Source organism: Chiloscyllium punctatum, chromosome 48 (assembly GCF_047496795.1).
Source record: "Chiloscyllium punctatum isolate Juve2018m chromosome 48, sChiPun1.3, whole genome shotgun sequence".
Classification (NCBI taxonomy): Eukaryota; Metazoa; Chordata; class Chondrichthyes; order Orectolobiformes; family Hemiscylliidae; genus Chiloscyllium; species Chiloscyllium punctatum.
In genome coordinates, this window is record NC_092786.1 from 54,688,829 (window position 1) to 54,706,441 (window position 17,613).

The window sequence follows — 17,613 nt, forward strand, 5'->3', positions numbered from 1 at the left end:
AGTGCCTCAACTTTTAATAGCAGTAGACATACGTTGTTCAGTTAAATTTGGAGTAATGGGAGTTGAAAGCACAATAAAGTTTCTAAATTTAGGTTTAGTTATTTAAACCTAAAATCATCAATTACTGAACTGGGAACTAAATCATTTTAAAATCTTACTGGCAATTTAATTCACGCTTTTTAAAGTGGAACCCTCCATCCTAACCTCATGGATTTTAACATTTCTTGATCTAGGCACTGAGAAGGCATGCTGTATGCAAACAGACTTCTCAATCTTGGGACAGGATCACACATGGACAATCAGTTCAAATGATGAGTTAAAAATATAGAATTAATATTTAAAGGCCATTGCCTCACCTAATCCAGCACAAGAGACCGTAATCTTAAAATTAAAGCTCAATCATTCAAGAGTCTAAACAAGCAGCATTTTATCACAAAAATGATAGCTAACATCTGGAAAATCCTTCCAAAACGGTAAAAGGAAATAGAACAATTGAAATATTCTAAATTGAGATAGCTGAATTTCTTGAGAGACAATGGCATATGGAGAAACAGTGGTGAATGGTGTTGAAGTGCAGATCAGTTTTGATCTAATTAAATAGTGAAAGAGACTTGAGAGGCTGAATGGCATACCCATTTCAATATTTAATTTTCAACAAGATATAGACCAATATTTAGAACTGTTCATCAAATATATCAATAAATATATTTTCAGTGCTTTGTCAACAAAATTGATAAACTGACAAAATACATTTAGCTCAGTGGCTAGTTAAATTTTCGTTATTGAGTCATTTCACCATTATTTTAAACAATGACCATCACCATAAGCCAACTTGCAAATAGCAGAACAATCCAATTAATTACATTGACTACATAAGAATATTTATGTCTAAGGGAATAAATTTGAAATGCAGAAGCTGCATCAAAGTAGAAGTTCACAAACAGTATGTTAAGAAAAAGCTGAAAATCTCAATACTGTTGAAATCTTTTAAGACACCTGGATTCCAAGATTAGAGTCTTCTATTCATTTTCATCTGGGTATGTAATAAACACAAAAATAGACTTTACCCCTAACCCTACTGTGTAATAGCAAAATGCAATTTAGTGATTCTGAACAACTAACAGTGCTGCTTTAATTTCATTTTTTAAATCATCTGGCCATTGTGATAGTATCTTAAAAATAAGCCAACTGAGCTCCTCACACAATTAAAGGAAAATATGTGAATAGCACCCAACTCATCAGGGTGTCTAGATGACATGAAGGCAAAACGGGCAATTTAGAACAGTCAGCAAGAAAAATATTCTAGTCTTTAAATCCTTCCGATACAGTATGGTCATTACATAAAAAATATTGGGGAGTTTGTTGTTTTATTCTTCATTATGTTCCTTTATTTGCTAGAAATTGGCATGGCTGACATCAAGGATAAAACATACAAGTGTCATCATATCGTATCTGCTTACAATATTGCATCCATGCATAAACATCAAAGATAATAATTCAGCTTAACTATTAAAGATGTTTTAAGAGAGAACAAGATAAACAAAGATGCAGACTTTTTGGCAACTTCTTTTACTTTAAATGTGTAGATGTAAAGTCAACCTTCTTACCTCGTGGATATATCTGCAGTGGTTCAACCATTTCTCCATTGACTTGCTGCTCTGTTACAGTGGTATAATACTGTAAAAGCAAGCAGAAAGACAAATACATTCACCCAAGTTTAAATAAAATGTAATTACTTAGTCTTTCAAACTTGCATAGAAATAAACTCAATAGACAACTTAATATTTTCTTGTACCTATTATGACCTCCACTAATGATGCACCTTTAATGATGCTGAAAATATTACAATAGAAACAGAAACATTGACATGGTAACAGACTTTATTAAGATAGCAGAATATGTGATCACGATAATGAACACTAACATTTTTTGACACTAAATAAGAGGACTGGGGAAGCAAGTTCCAGATAGTTGGAGAAAATTGCTTAAAGGCTCTACTGCTGTACAGTTAGTCAAGTTAATCAAAACGTCAGGGTCACGAGATTAAGGATGCAGCTAGGGAGACAAAAGCTGAAAGGAATGATAGAAATAGGGTGGACTGAGGCCAAAGGATAATTTGAGGATAACAAGACAAAGTTCAAATTCAACTTGTTAAGATTTGTGGAACAAATGTAAGGACATGCCCAGGGTGATTAATTGGTTGCAATACCAGAGATTATTTGAATAACTGAGTTTTAGATAATTTATGAGTTTATGAAGCGTTAAAGTTGGGAAGCCAGCAAGGGGGCCATTGAAGAAATTTCAAGTCAGGGCAAGAAAATAATTCGTAAGGTTTAGTGGGAATGAGTGAGGGGAAAATAGCATTCTTGTAGAGATGGGACTATGAAATCTTGATAGTAGACAGGACATGAGATTTTCAGTTTAGATGCAAGTGAAGGAAATTGCTACTGTTTTCCACATTCTGGGCAGGTCTAATGAGTAAATGCAGAGGGAACTGTAATCAGTGACATAGGGATTTTTTTTCGGTATTCAGTTGGAAATTTTGATATCAAAGAGGCAGTTTAACAACAGAGATAATTTTAAGGTCATGAGATGTGAAGAGCAGGGTATCATATACATAAATATGGAAGTTGATCCAACACCTGCTGGTGATCTTAACAAGAAGCAGTGTATAAATGAGAAACAGAACATAGCCTACACTGATTCTTAGAGACTCTGGAGGGGATCGTGTAGCAATTTGAAGAGATGCCATTGCTGCAGATATGGTGAGTGTTTTGACTAGTAAGATTTGAACCAAACAATTGTCTGTCCTCTTTTGTCCAGAATTATGTTAGCTTTATCAAACATTGCAAAATGTATGATAAGGAATAATGCTCAAGGTAGCAGTCACAAAGAAAGCCATTATGCAGTTAGGTAAGGGTAACGCAAACACTGAGCAGGCAAACTTGAATTTATATTTGAAGGATTTAAATTGTTTTTTAAAATTATAATTAAATTATTTTTTGTCAATAGCATCATGTTTTGAACACTATACAAAGAAAAAGGAGATTAGAGATGGGATGGCTAATGAAGAGAATGGATAGGTGGATTATGGGTAAATTTGTTGAGGCAGGATAATGATAGCAATAAAAAGGATATTTATCAAAAATATTAATACTTTTTCTCTGTGATGCATTTTCTATTATTTTCAGCTTTTTAGGATTCTGTGGTTTCATTTTTAAAAGCAACAATTGTACCAATTGAAAATAACTATTGTTGAACCAGTTTGTTTCTTTGGCCATTTCATACATTAATTAAACAAGCAATGTTAATACAGAAAGGCAAAATTATCTAAATGGGAGAAAATTCAGAGTGTTTCAGTGCAGAGGGATCTGAGTGTCCTCATAATAAGAAAGACAAACGGAATTTTGACATTTATTGCTAAAGGAATAGATTACAAAAGTAGGGAAGTGTGGCTTCAACAGTTAAAGGCATTAGAAATATCACGCCAGGATATTGTGTACCGATTTGGTTCTTTTATTTGAGGAGGGATGTTGTTTCACTGAAGGCAGTTGAAAGGAGACTCACTAGATTAATTCGAGAGGTGAGGGGTTTGTCGTATGAAGAAAGATTGAGGAGTTTAGGCCTATAGTGCCTGGAGTTTAGAAGAATTAGAGGAGATGTAATTGAGGTATACAAGATGTTAAAGAGGATTCACAAAGTAGACGTACAAAGGATATTTTCTCTTGTGGGGCAAACTAGAATGAGAGATCATAGCTTTTGGATAAGGGGCAGCAGATTTAAGACAGAGATGAAGAGAAATTACTTCTCTCAAAGGGTTGGGAGTCTGTGGAATTCACTTCCACAGACAAGAGTCGGTGTCAGGACAATCAGTAAATTTAAGGAGTTAGACAGACTTTTAAATAGTAATGGGTTGAAGGGTTATCAGGAGCAGCAGTAAAGTGGAGTTAAGGCTGAGATGAGATCAGCTGGGATCATATGTAAGGATAGAGCAGTCTGAAGGGCTGAATTACCTATTCCTGCTCCTAATTCTTATGTTCTTAGTGCTGCAATTCACATTCGCAAAATAAGCAAATTGGTACAGTTGTAGAATTCAACATCCACTGACTTGTGGAGTCACTTGGATAACTGATCTCACAAAATTTAGATATTGAGAACAAAATACTGCTATCTTCCAAGATAAAATCGAATCAATTATCACAATGATAATACTAATAATTATAAAAACAAAATTCAATTTAGTTAACATAAATTATGATAACACATACATGAATTGTAAAACTAACATTCTAACAATTTATATATAATTTGACATGTGGTTAACAAAATTTGTTAAGAGGTGCTTGATTTAGGAACAGGCAATAATAAAACATTGAGAGATCCAAATCCTGATCAACAACCAGCAACGCTGGCAGAAAGGGCAGGAAGAGGGATAGGACTAAATTTACAGCTCTTTCACCCTCCACCACTATCTTTGAGCCACTTCTGTATCTAAATGTCTGGTTCTCCCTGTATTCCATGAAATCTAACCTTGTTAACCAGTTTCCCACAGAGAACCTTGTCGAACACTTTATTGAAGTCCATATCGATCACATCTACCACTCTGCCCTCATCAATCCTCTTTGTTACTTCTTCAAAAAACTCAATCAAGTTTGTGAGACATGATTTCCCACGCACAAAGCCACATTGACTATCCCAACTCAGTCTCTGCCTTTCCAAATATATGTACATCCTGTCCCTCAGGATTCCCTCCAACAATTTGCCCACCATCAACGTCAGGCTCACTGGTCTATAGTTCCCTAGTTTGTCCTTATCACCTTTCTTAAATAGTGGCACGTTTGCCAACCTCCAGTCTTCCGGCACCTCACCTGTGACTATCGATGATACAAATATCTCAGCAAGAGGCCCAGGGATCACTTCCCTAGCTTCCCACAGAGTTCTAGAGTACACCTGATCAGGTCCTGGGGATTTATCTACTTTTATGTGTTTCAAGACATCCAGCATTTCCTCCTCCGTAATATGGATATTTTTCAAGATGTCACAACTTATTTCCCTACATTCTATACCTTCCATGTCCACTTTCACAGTAAATACTGATGTAAAGTACTCATTTAGTATCTCCCCCAATCTCCTGTGGCTCCACACAAAGGCCGCATTGCTGATCTTTGAGGGGATCTATTCTCTCCCTAGTTACCCTTTTGTCCTTAATGTATTTGGAAAAACCCTTTGGATTCTCCTTAACTCTATTTGCCAAAGCTATTTCATGTCCCCTTTTTGCCCTCCTGATTTCCCTCTTCCTGCAGCCTTTATACTCTTCTAAGGATTCACTCGATCTATTCTGTCGATACTTGACATATGCTTCCTTCTTTTTCTTCACCAAACCCTCAATTTCCCTAGTCATCCAGTATTCCCTATACCTACAAGCTTTTCCTTTCACCCTAAGAGGAATATACTTTCTCTGGATTCTCATTATCTCATTCCTGAAGGCTTTCCATTTTCCAGCCGTCCCTTTACCCGCAAACATCTGCCCCCAATCAGCTTTTGAAAGTTCTTGCCTAAACTGTCAAAATTGGCCTTTCTCTAATTTAGAACTTCAACTTTTCGATCTGGTCTATCATTTTCCATAACTATTCTAAAATTAATAGAATTATGGTCGCTGGCCCCAAAGTGCTCGTCCACTGACACCTCAGTCACCTGCTCTGCCTTATTTCCCAAGTGTAGGTCAGATTTTGCACCTTCCCTGTTCACATACTGAATCAGAAAATTGTCTTGTACACACTTAACAAATTCCTCTCCATCTAAACCCTTAACACTATGGCAGTCCCAGTCAATGTTTGAAAATTAAAATCCCCTACCATAACCATCCTATTATTTTTACAGATAACTGAGATCTCCTTACAAATTTGTTTTTCAATTTCCCTCTGACTATTCAGGGGTCTATAATACAATCCCAATAAGGTGATCATCCCTTTCTTATTTCTCAGTTCCACCCCACTAACTTCCCTGGATGTATTTCTGGGATTATTCTCCCTCAGTACAGCTGTAATGCTATCCCTTATCAAAAATGCCACTCCCCCTCCTATCTTGCTTCCCTTTCTGACCTTCCTATAGCACTTGTATCCTGGAACATTAAGCTGCCAGTCCTGTCTATCCCTGAGTCACGTTTCTGTGATTACTATGATATCCCAGTCACATGTTCCTAACCATGCCCTGAGTTAATTTGCCTCCCTGTTAGGCCTCTTGCATTTAAATAAATGCAGTTTAATTTATCAGTCCAACCTTGTTCTCTTTGTTCCTGCCTGCCCTGACTGTTTGATTTACTTCTTTTCTCAACTGTACCAGTCTCAGATTGATCTCTTTCCTCACTATCTCCCTGGATCCTAGCACCGATCCTTTTGGCACACCACTAGTCTCAAGCCTCCAGTCCGAGAAACAACTTTGAACTGTCACCCTCTGCTTCCTACCAATGAGCCAATTTTGAGTCCAATTAGCTAGCTTTCCCTGGATATCACGCGACCTAATCTTCATGGCTAGCCTGTCGTGCAGGACCTTGTCAAAGGCCTTACTAAAGTCCATATTACACAACATCCACTCATCTAGCTTCTTGGTTACCACTTCAAAAATGTCTAAAAGATTTATCACACATGACTTGACATGTACAGATCCATGCTAAATATCCCTAATCAGATCTGACTATCCAAATGTTAATTGATCTTCTCCCTCAGTATCCTCTCCAACAATTTGCCTACCATGATGTCAGGCTCACTGGTCTGTAGTTCTCTGGTTTGTCTTTGACAGCTTTCTAAAACAGTGAACAACAGTAGCCACCCTCCAGTCTTCCAGAACTTCACCAGTGGCTAAAGATGAGGCAGAAATCTCTGCAAAACGTCCTTAGCAATTATTTCCAAACCACAGCAAACTGCTTGCACTTTCACACTTGGGGGCAGGGAAATTATGATGCGGTGAGGCATGACTTAGGATGCGTGGCTTGGAAAAGTAGGCTTCAAGGCAAGGGCTTAATTGATATGTGGAGCTTGTTCAAGGAGCAACTATTGAGTGTCCTTGATAAGTATGTACCTGTCAGGCAGGGAGAAAAGGGTCATGTGAGGGAGCCATGGTTTAATAAGGAATTGGAATCCCTTGTTAAATGGAAGAGGGCGGCCTATGTAAAGATGAGTCATGAAGGTTCATTTGGGGCGATTCAGAGTTATAAGTTAGCCAGGAAGGACCTGAAGAGAGAGCTAAGAGCAGCAAGGAGGGGACATGAAAGGTCCTTAGTTGGTAGGATTAGGGAAAATCCTAAGGCTTTCTATAGGTATGTCAGGAATAAAAGAATGACTAGGATAGGAATAGGTCCAGTCAAGGATAGTAGTGGGAAGTTGCGTGTGGAGGCTGAAGAGATTGGGGAGACACTGAATGAATACTTTTCGTCAGTATTCACTCAGGAACAGAACATTGTTGCCGATGTGAATACTGAGTCACAATTAAGTAGAATGGATGGCTTTGAGGTATGTAGGGAAGAGGTGTTGGAAATTCTGGAAAGGGTGAAAATAGATAATGGGCCTGATGGCATTTATCCTAGGATTCTCTGGGAAGCAAGGGAGGAGACTGCAGAGCCATTGGCCTTGATTTTTATGTCCTCGTTGTCTACAGGAATAGTGACAGAAGACTGCCAAATGTGGTTCCCTTGTTCAAGAAGGGGAGTAGGGACAACCCTAGTAACTATAGGCTGGTGAGTCTCACTTCTGTTGTGGGCAAAGTATTAGAGAGAATTGTAAGGGATAGGATTTATGAACATCTGGATAGGAATAATGTGATCAAGGATAGTCAGCATGGTTTTGTGAAGGGCAGGTCGTGCCTCACAAACCTTATTGAATTCTTTGAGAAGGTGACTAAGGAGGTGGACGAGGGGAAAGCGGTAGATGTGGTGTATATGGATTTTAGTAAGGTGTTTGATAAGGTTCCCCATGGTAGGCTACTGCAAAAAATACGGAGGTATGGCATTGAGGGTGAGTTGGAGGTTTGGATTAGGAATTGGCTGGCTGGAAGAAGACAGAGGGTAGTAGTTGATGGTAAAGGTTCATCTTGGAGTGCCGTTACTAGCGGTGTTCCGCAAGGATCTGTTTTGGGACCATTGCTGTTTGTCATTTTTATAAATGACCTGGAGGAGGGGTTAGAAGGTTGGGTGAGCAAGTTTGCAGATGATACAAAAGTCCGAGGAGTTGTTGACAGTGAGGAAGGATGTGGCAGGTTACAGTGGGATATAGATAAGCTGCAGAGCTGGGCAGAAAGGTGGCAAATGGAGTTCAATGTAGCTAAGTGTGAGGTGATTCACTTTGGTAAGAGTAACAAAAAGATGGGTACTGGGCTAATGGTCGGATACTTGGTAGTGTGGATGAGCAGAGGGATCTTGGTGTCCATGTAGACAGACCTTTAAAAGTTGCCACCCAGGTAAATAGTGCGGTGAAGAAGGCATAGGGGCATACTGGCTTTTATTGGTAGAGGAATTGAGTTCCGGAGTCCTGAGGTCATGTTGCAGTTCTATAAGACTCTGGTGTGGCCGCATCTGGAGTACTGTGTGCAGTTTTGGTCGCCATACTATAGGAAGGATGTGGAGGCACTGGAACGGGTGCAGAGGAGGTTTACCAGGATGTTGCCTGGTATGGTAGGAAGATCGTATGAGGAAAGGCTGAGGCAGTTGGCGTTGTTTTCATTGGAGAAAAGAAGGTTTAGGGGTGACTTGATAGAGGTGTACAAGATGATTAGGGGTTTAGATAGGGTTGACCGTGAGAACTTTTTTCCACGTATGGAGTCAGCTATTACGAGGGGGCATAGCTTTAAATTAAGGGGTGGTAGGTATAGGACAGATGTTAGGGGTAGGTTCTTTACTCAGCGAGTCGTGAGTACATGGAATGTCCTGCCAGTAGCAGTTGTGGACTCTCCCTCTTTATGGGCATTTAAACAGGCATTGGATAGGCATATGGAGGATAGTGGGCTAGTGTAGGTCAGGTGGGCTTGGATCGGCGCACCATTGAGGGCCAAAGGGCCTGTACTGCGCTGTATTCTTCTATGTTCTATGTTGGGTAGGAACGAACTTTAAATGTACCTCAGCCAGAATGGGTAGCAAATCTCACGCTATTAGCATTAATCAGATCTATATGCTAGTCATCTTGCCAAGTGAACTAACTGATTTCCCATAACAGATTTTTAAAAAAAACTTGTGCAGAGATTGAGACAGGTGGGGCTTGAACCCAGGCCTTCTGGCCCAGAGGTAGCGAAACTACCACTGTGCCACAAAACACAACATAACTGAATTAAATAAGAGCTTGTGATCTAAACAAGGGTTCAAACTGCATGAACCACTTAGAAGTCATGCTATGTGAAACTCCACATCATTTAAAACTTTGTTTTTAAATGTTAGGAAATCATTTCATTCAACATTATGCCATTTGTGTCTAGTTTGATCAGTGATTATCATTCTGTTTTCGTGTGGCTGATACCAGTAGATGATGATTTTTAATGAAGGACCAACACTTATAATTCAATTAATTATTGCAAATTTCCTGAGAATTAATTTGCAGCTGATTATGAGGAAATGCTGTGGACGTAATGCAAATTCTTATTCCCACTAAAAACACTGATTGCTTTGGAAATTTCGAATATATAAATGATATGCCATTCCACTTTCAGCTTTCATTCATTAATGCCTCAAGAAATCTAGTGGTCTTATCGAATAACATGTGCAAGATATCTTTAATCAACCTGTTCAGATGTGTTATGACACATCTCTGGAACCGGTGGGATTTGAACCCAGGTCTCATAATCTGCTGATGTGAGCATGCCTTGTGTAAATTCAAACAAATTATTTTCTTTCTCTCTTCAAGAAGTACTTGTTTCATGCACCGATATTCATTTAAGAATGACACAGATTTACTGTAAATTTATTGTACATACATCGATTTCTACCTTTTCCTGTTCTTAAGCCAACAGTCAACTAAAGTAGAACTCAGTTTTTTCATTTTAAGAAGTACTACCAAATTAACTGAGCACCAAATGGACAAATTGCAAACACTGCCCATCAGGAGCAGTGTAACAAGAACAAGAAGTCAAAAAGAGGAGAAAACAAGGAGTGGGTACTAAATCAAAATAGTGTTGGTGGGAAAGATAATGTACCCCTACTCTCTCAGTGGCCATCCAGCTTTGAGGCTACTAGTGGACACCACATGCTCCCAATCCGAGTACTCCCAGGCACAGAAGTAACTGCAGAAGACAGAGTGGCGAGCAGTCAGGTATTACAATCCACTGCACAACACACTGCCTGGACCTGTTGAAGGCTACTAAAGCTACATTTTTGACAAAATATATACATTAGATCACCAACAATTTACAAATTTCACCCAATTAAACAAATTACAGACACTTTCCACCAGGTGCAGAGTAACAGCAATGATACCAAATAAGAGGGGTGAAAGGCAGAACAAAGAAGGTGATTGAATCAGGGAAATGTTGTATCCCAAGCCCCACAGTGCCAACAAATCTCTAAAAGCCTTGAGGAAACCTGTGGAGATTGTGTGCTTCATGTCCAAGGACATCCAGGTACGATAGAACCATGGAAGAGAGGCAAGCAGTAGGGAATAAAGACACCCTCCATGGCCTGCTGCCTGGACTTGATAGCTACGAAGAATCAGTCCTTTGTAAATAAATTTAACTAATCGGGGCCACGGATGCTACCACTGAACCACAAGAATTCCTCTCAGCTCAAGAGCAGACACTTCCTAATTAACCTTCTGGTTGACGTTCTTGCATATTTCTGGTGCAAGTGGTACAAAGTCCAATGAGCATCTCTTGCTCTCAATCAACACTTGGTCTATTCTGCTTGAGCTTTAAAAGCAACCTGCATTTCTAACTCTGACAGTACTGCATTGTGTTATGTTTCCAGATGTAGAAGTTGACCTTTAGAGATCTTCCAAAAATGACTACACTTCATGAGTAATCCCAGGTGGTCAATGTTGGCAGGCTACTTTGACTGCAGGGGCAGCAATTTTGAGCTCCATCCCATTTTTACTTACATTTAAAGTATAGGATACAATTTTCATGATTTTTATGATAAAGCCTATTATAGCAACTATTACACAATATTAGTTTCTATAGCTACCTTGGCTACAAATAGGAAACTAATTTGAAATGTCCACTGCTGTTTCTAGGCTGAATTAGTACTAGAACACAAATGGAAAAAGAACACAAAGCCAATATGCTTAATTGAACATTATAATTTTGGGTGGTGCCATTGACTCATCATCTCACATTGCTCTTACCACTAGCAACATCAGCAACAAGCTTATGACTACTGCTAATTCACTCTAGTTCAAAATACCCTCTCCAGACATTTTGGAAGGAGAGCCTACAACTTAATGGTATTACTAATCATTTCTTCTTAGCTGAAATTAACAATGCAAAATGTATTCACACCTTTATTAGACATCACTAGATTTCTAATGTAAAAACAATTACAGCACTTCACTGATTTCTGCTTACTTACAAGTATAAAATTAAACATTTCTGAAGGACTCTCTGTCCAGAGGGGCAATAGGCACCATGATTCAAACCATAATAATTATATTTAAGATTTTGTTTGGATAGTACCAGACAACAGCACTTCAGACAATGGGCAGCTTCCATGGCAATTGTCATAATACAAATCCAAAATGTAACAATAAAAGCACATTAAAGTAACAATTTATTTCACATAAATGAATTGGACCTTCTTTAGGCAACAGCTATATAGTTATGAAAAGTATGGACAAAAGTAATAATTGTATTATCTCAGGCCCCAATATATCATGGAGAAAACTGATGCATCCTCATTAATTTTTGTCATTTGAGAGTTCTATCTTGAAATATGAGCAGCAGGGACTAAAGATAAACTTATTTCAGATTTGTAAATAAGAATTAGCAGTACTTAATGCTCAGAAGTTTCCTTACATTATTTAGTGTCAGTTCTCCATGGCCAGAGTGTATTTGTGGCTGACTTACTTGTTGACACTAAACTCAGTAGGATGCACAAGAATGGCACAGGAAAAGCGCTCAGTCTCCAATAATCCCTGCTGTTGGGAAGGATGAAGCTTCCTCTGAAAAAACTGAGAACTCAGCAGCACAAAGAAAATGTCACACTACACTGTGTTAGTGGTTCAATGTGCTGGAAAAGCACACTGTCAGCAGCAGAAAGACAATTTCCAAAGAACACAGGTGACAACTTTTGTTTCTTTTCAATTAATTTTCAGATGTGGGCATTGTTGGTAATGCTCAATTGGTGGCATTTGTTGCCCTGACAATTCTGTGGCCCATTTCCCACTTCAAAGGGCTGAAATGAGTTAATCACATTGACCTGGGACTACAGTCTTATATAAGACAGGCTGTGTAGGAACAATAAGTTGTTCTCTTGAAAGGTAGTAATGAACCAATTAGGTTTTTTAGCCAATCAATCTCATGATCACTTTTATTGATATAGTTTTTTGAATAGAGTTTAAAGCAGAAACTCCAAAATGTCATATGCCACCAAAATGTAGAAACATGAGGAGAGAAGTTGATATAAATCAAGATGTGAAGTCACTGACCATGAATTTTAAAAACCCGTGGACTTGCAAGCTCCTGGGATGGATTAAGTTATTAGCAGGAGCTGCTCAATCTGATTTCAGAATAGTTAGAAGACAGGCAGTATAGATGAGAAAGATAATCTCATAGCACTTTTCACAACCACCAGAAGTTCCGAAGAGCTTTACAGTCAATTTAGCAATTTTGAAGTCTAGTTGCTGTTATATTACAAGATAGTATTCTTCAAAGCTACGATAGTTAATCACAATACTTAAAAAAACTCACCATAATATCAAATGAACTTAACTCATGAAATAATCAGAACATAGAATATTGAATAGATTATAATAATTAAACATTCATCCTGCTTGCTTTCTTTCTGATTTGCAGCTTAGTTAGCAGCTGCCTTCAGTTGCAAACAAAGCTGAAGACCTTATAGAGTTGGGAGTTTTTTTTTATTCATGCCAAAAGCTCAGGAATAAAAGAACAACTTCATCACAATACACTGAGGAAAACTTATTTTCAAAAGCATTTATTACCCTTGCAAAAAAAAACTGATGCTGTCGGTTTCTCAAACGGTCAAGACAAGTAGGTTTTATTGGTAACAGTTTTATAGATCGACCTTTTAGAGCAGTAATAAATGTTAACAAGTAGTTTCAAAAAACAGTTCAAAATAAAGTCTCGCTGAAATACAATGACATTTCTAAACGTAGTAATTTCACAGAAAATATGACGCCACTGGCTATTTTGAGCTCTGTTCGTGTATTTTTAATAGGAAATTTGCCAGTTATCGATCCGCAGCTTGTACTATCTGCCTAAGGCAGCTATTCTAGTTACACGCAACTTTCCAATCAGTAGCTGTCAAAAATCACAAGATTTACAGGCATGTTGCCTACCTCTTTATTTGCTTACCACCATTTATGCAAGTCACTAAACAGGAGGAGCAACATTTAACTCTCTAACCCACTCAATTGGCACTACTTACCTTGTCTGTATTTTCAGGGAAGGACATCTTGGTCATTTTACACAGTTATCACACAAACAATGTTTCAAAGTCAATGATAAAAATTGTGGTGCTTCCTTATTTGGTTTATTAGACTTCATTGGGGCACTGCTCTTGTGTGTATTTAAGACTGAGATAAATAGAGTCTTGATCAGTAAGGGAAACAAATGTTACTGGAAAGGGCAAGAAAGTGGAGGTGAGAATGTCATATCAGACATTATCCTATTGAACTGCAAAGCAGGCTCAAGGGACCGAACTGCCTACTCCTGTTCCTATTTCTTATGTTCCCATGGGTTGGGTTGAGTTGTTCAGGCAACAGGATATAAGTTTGATTTCCAGTTGCATTGCTAATTGATTAAAATGAAGGTAGTAAATGAAGTATTAAATTTGGTCTCAATGAAGCTAGAGATGAGATAAAGAGAACAAATGAAACTACTACCTGATCATTATCCAGTCTATCATGTGGAGATTTCCCAAAATTAAACATACAGTCCCTATTACACAACTTGAGCTAATCAAGTAACCAAATGCCACAGCTTAAAAATCACACTAATGTACAATGGAGAAACTCAACAATTTAACTAGCAGAAACCGCTAGTCCCACAGGCTTCAAACATGCATATGTAAACCAAGACTTGCATATCTGAGAAGCACACAACATTTAACAATGGACATCACCTCCAAATGCAAGGCCTAATGTATATGACCTTTGCAGATCTTAAAACATGCTTGCGACTTTGATATTCTAGATAGCCATGGCCAGTAAAACATATCACCCTCACAGCAAAAACTGCTTGCTCCAAATGTCCTCTTCAAGAGATTTAGCAGAGAAAGGTTATTTTGAGGCTGATTTCAGCTTCTGGTATTTTTTTGCGTACTAGCAACTTAAGTTTCCATATTTTGATATTCCGTTATTCTACCTGTTGCAATTAAAGTCAACTGTAGCTCTGAAAGAATCTAATTCAAATTATACAAGTGATTTGATTGAGAAAATCTCAACTCTTAAGCCTAGCATTTCACTTAGAGTGAAGATACAAGGAGGGATTTCCATGCAGGGTGACAAAGATGATTGGTTTTGAAATGAAAAACTGCAAGTGCTGCACCCTATGCTACTCTTAAGTACTTTTAATGCAGCATACTGTACAGGTAAGGCACAGCACAAACCTCTAGTCTTTCTGCATTGATAACATTTAAACCGAAATGTACACTACATATTACAGTGTAAATTTTAAATTTGCCACACTAGTTGTACATGTACTCTTAAAGTAAAATAATTAATTATAATCAAGAGTATTCATCCTTTCTACTCAAAGCTTCCAGGAAGCACAGCAGTGATTTTTAGTGATTCAGTGTAGGTTAAATTTCATTTCGGGTCTGAGGGGCAACTCATCAACCAGATTAGATTCAAACTTCTTGTTCAAACAAACTATGGTTCAAGGTCAAACTACATTAAAATTAAGATCAGAATACGCATAGAATAAGTTGCCTAGACAGGAATAATTATTTTCAGGATATTGACAAGTTAATTTCAAATTTCTTCAATTTATAGTAAGTAGTTATTCAGTGTGGCACTACTGTATGTTTTAATAATGCTGCTTTTTCTTACTCATCCACTAGATTATCTTCAACAGCATTAGCATCGCATTATAATGTAAGATCATTCACTAATGCAAATTGCAGACATCCTGCTGTTAAAAGCAACTTTGGCAAATCTTGCAGCATTTTTACTGCTTTTCAATTATGGAACGTAATTCCAAGCCACATAAAATTATCTCCAAATCTGCAAAATGTTTAAGAAAAACTCTTTACAACCAAAACATAAAACACTCAAGGGTGCATAACACTGAATACTATTTTATTAGGTGTATTTGATCTACGTTTGCATTCTTAATCATCCTTTTATTATCAGTTTATACTTGACTTTCTTGTTACATTACCAACAGGGAGCAACTGTAAACTACAATCATAGCTAAATAAAGTACTTATAGAGATTTCTTTTAAAAAAATCTTTGAATGAATGATGATAACTGACAGAAACAATTTATTTTCCAGACAGTAAAGACACAGAAAAATTAAGCAAATTGAATGACTATGTAGACTTAGATTCAATCTACAAAGCAATATTTTCCATTGGTTTACATTGCTGACTGTCAATATAATACTTGAAGATGCAGTGAGGTCACAAGCTTAGATTTTTTAAAAAGCACCCAACCGAAGTGACGATAAATTAAACTTTATGAAAATGTTTTGCTCTGCACATTTCCCCACACCCCAGCAGTCCTCCCCTTCCTGAAAGTGTAATCTCCAAACCATTGTCAGAAATAGTGCCATTTTACCAATAACCATTCTTATAGAGAGTTAAATAGCAACGGTCAAGAGGCTGTTTAGTTGTATGAGGTGTCACAGCCAAGCTTGACTGTACCTTCACATCACATAAAAGTGCAAACACATTTCGGTAGGGAGTATTCCATAGTAACTACAGAGCGGGAACCCTAGGTCCTAGTCTTCTTCATAGCCCAGGATTATGAAAAGACTATTCTAGCATCAGAACTGCTATTTTGGGAGAAATCAGTTAACTCAGCAGAGACTGGGGAATCGAAAATGAGACTTTCCAATATCTACGGCTTGATACCATCAACCATCAGAAAAAGCTGACTTCTGTCAGTTGTGAAAAAAAATTAATAGTTAAAACAGGCAAACTGCATTCGAATGAAATCTCCAAGGTAGCATATTTAAAATTAGTTTTCTATCCCTGCATGCCGCACACATGTATATACATAAGTGAGAGTGCAAAAGATTGGCAGTATCATTAAATGGCAGGAATTTGGTGGAAGATTCCTCCTTCACAATTCATTATCCTAATGGCAATTGATTTTTCAATGTCCACTAGTATATTACTGACAAGTTGTCAGCTCCACTCTTCACTTCTCAAATGGCTATTAATTCAAAATATTGGCTCAGGTTTGCTAACTTCTTACACTTACTGCTATTAAAGTGCAATTTCAGTAGCAGCATCAGCCGACTGCAGTTAAGCACAGAAATTAGGAAGTTGCTGTTGAGTTTCGTTGTTCCTCCAAAGGCATTGCTGTAAAAGCAAGAGTATTCAGCATTGAAATACATGAAAAAGCACAAAATCTCAGTATCCATGTGATGGATAACCACTAAACTTGCCAGAAAAAATTAATGCTGATCAATCCCCATGCAAGTACTTTCTTTAAACAGTATTATAATTCTTAAATGCTAATTAACATTCTCACTAGCACTGGAAATTAAACATTAACAAGTATGGAGTATCATTCCTTTAGATTTTAATTATTATTCAGAGATTTCAAAGAATTAAAGCATTTAAACAACACTCCCTGTGAGCCAAGAGACCTGGATTCAATTCCCACTTGACCAGGAGGCATATAATAACATCTCTAAACAGGTTGATTAGAAAATATCTATGATCGCAGGCTACATATTGTCTTTTAAAGTTCATTTACAGGATTCCCAGAATTAATGATCACAGAACTTTACGTGAGAAGGATCGTAGAACAGGATGAAAATGATGTGAAATAAAAGATAATTGATTTTTGCAGATTTTTTTTGTTTTATTTAGGTTTTATTTGAAGCTGTAGGTACAAATACAAAAAAGTATAAGTAGAAGCTTTTGCAAGGAGCTGATCCTCCATTCAGAGGCCCTTTCTTTCCTGTGTGCAATTTTGCAAGCTTATTGCAAATGTGGGAGCAATTCAGTCTACGATTTGAGCAGCCAAAGACTTGGAACTGCGTCAGTGAGGTGGAAGGCCATGTTTGGGAGGTTTTAGAAAGATTTTGGGTTGAGGAAGGAGGAGAGGAGATGAGAATTGTATAATGGGGAGAAGACAATGAGAGTCACAAGGCTGAGATGAACTACGAGTCAGGCCTTGATGGTGAGGGATGAAATGTTACAGACCTCCAGGTTGTTCCTGCTATTTTTAAACTGTTAAAGAGATACATAGTTGCCTGCCCCGCTCATGAAGGTCCCAGGCCTCATG

General features: G+C 37.8%; 1 protein-coding gene across 3 annotated transcripts in view; it reads right to left on the bottom strand.

The window, feature by feature from the left end:
• map2k5 (mitogen-activated protein kinase kinase 5) overlaps positions 1–17,613 on the bottom strand; it is a 385,015-nt gene that overhangs the window by 291,369 nt on the left and 76,033 nt on the right. For all 3 annotated transcript variants that reach the window (XM_072565277.1, XM_072565276.1, XM_072565278.1), the window contains exon 4: positions 1,608–1,677. In XM_072565277.1, the coding sequence (XP_072421378.1) occupies positions 1,608–1,677 (70 nt within the window). The remainder of the gene's footprint in view (positions 1–1,607; positions 1,678–17,613) is intronic.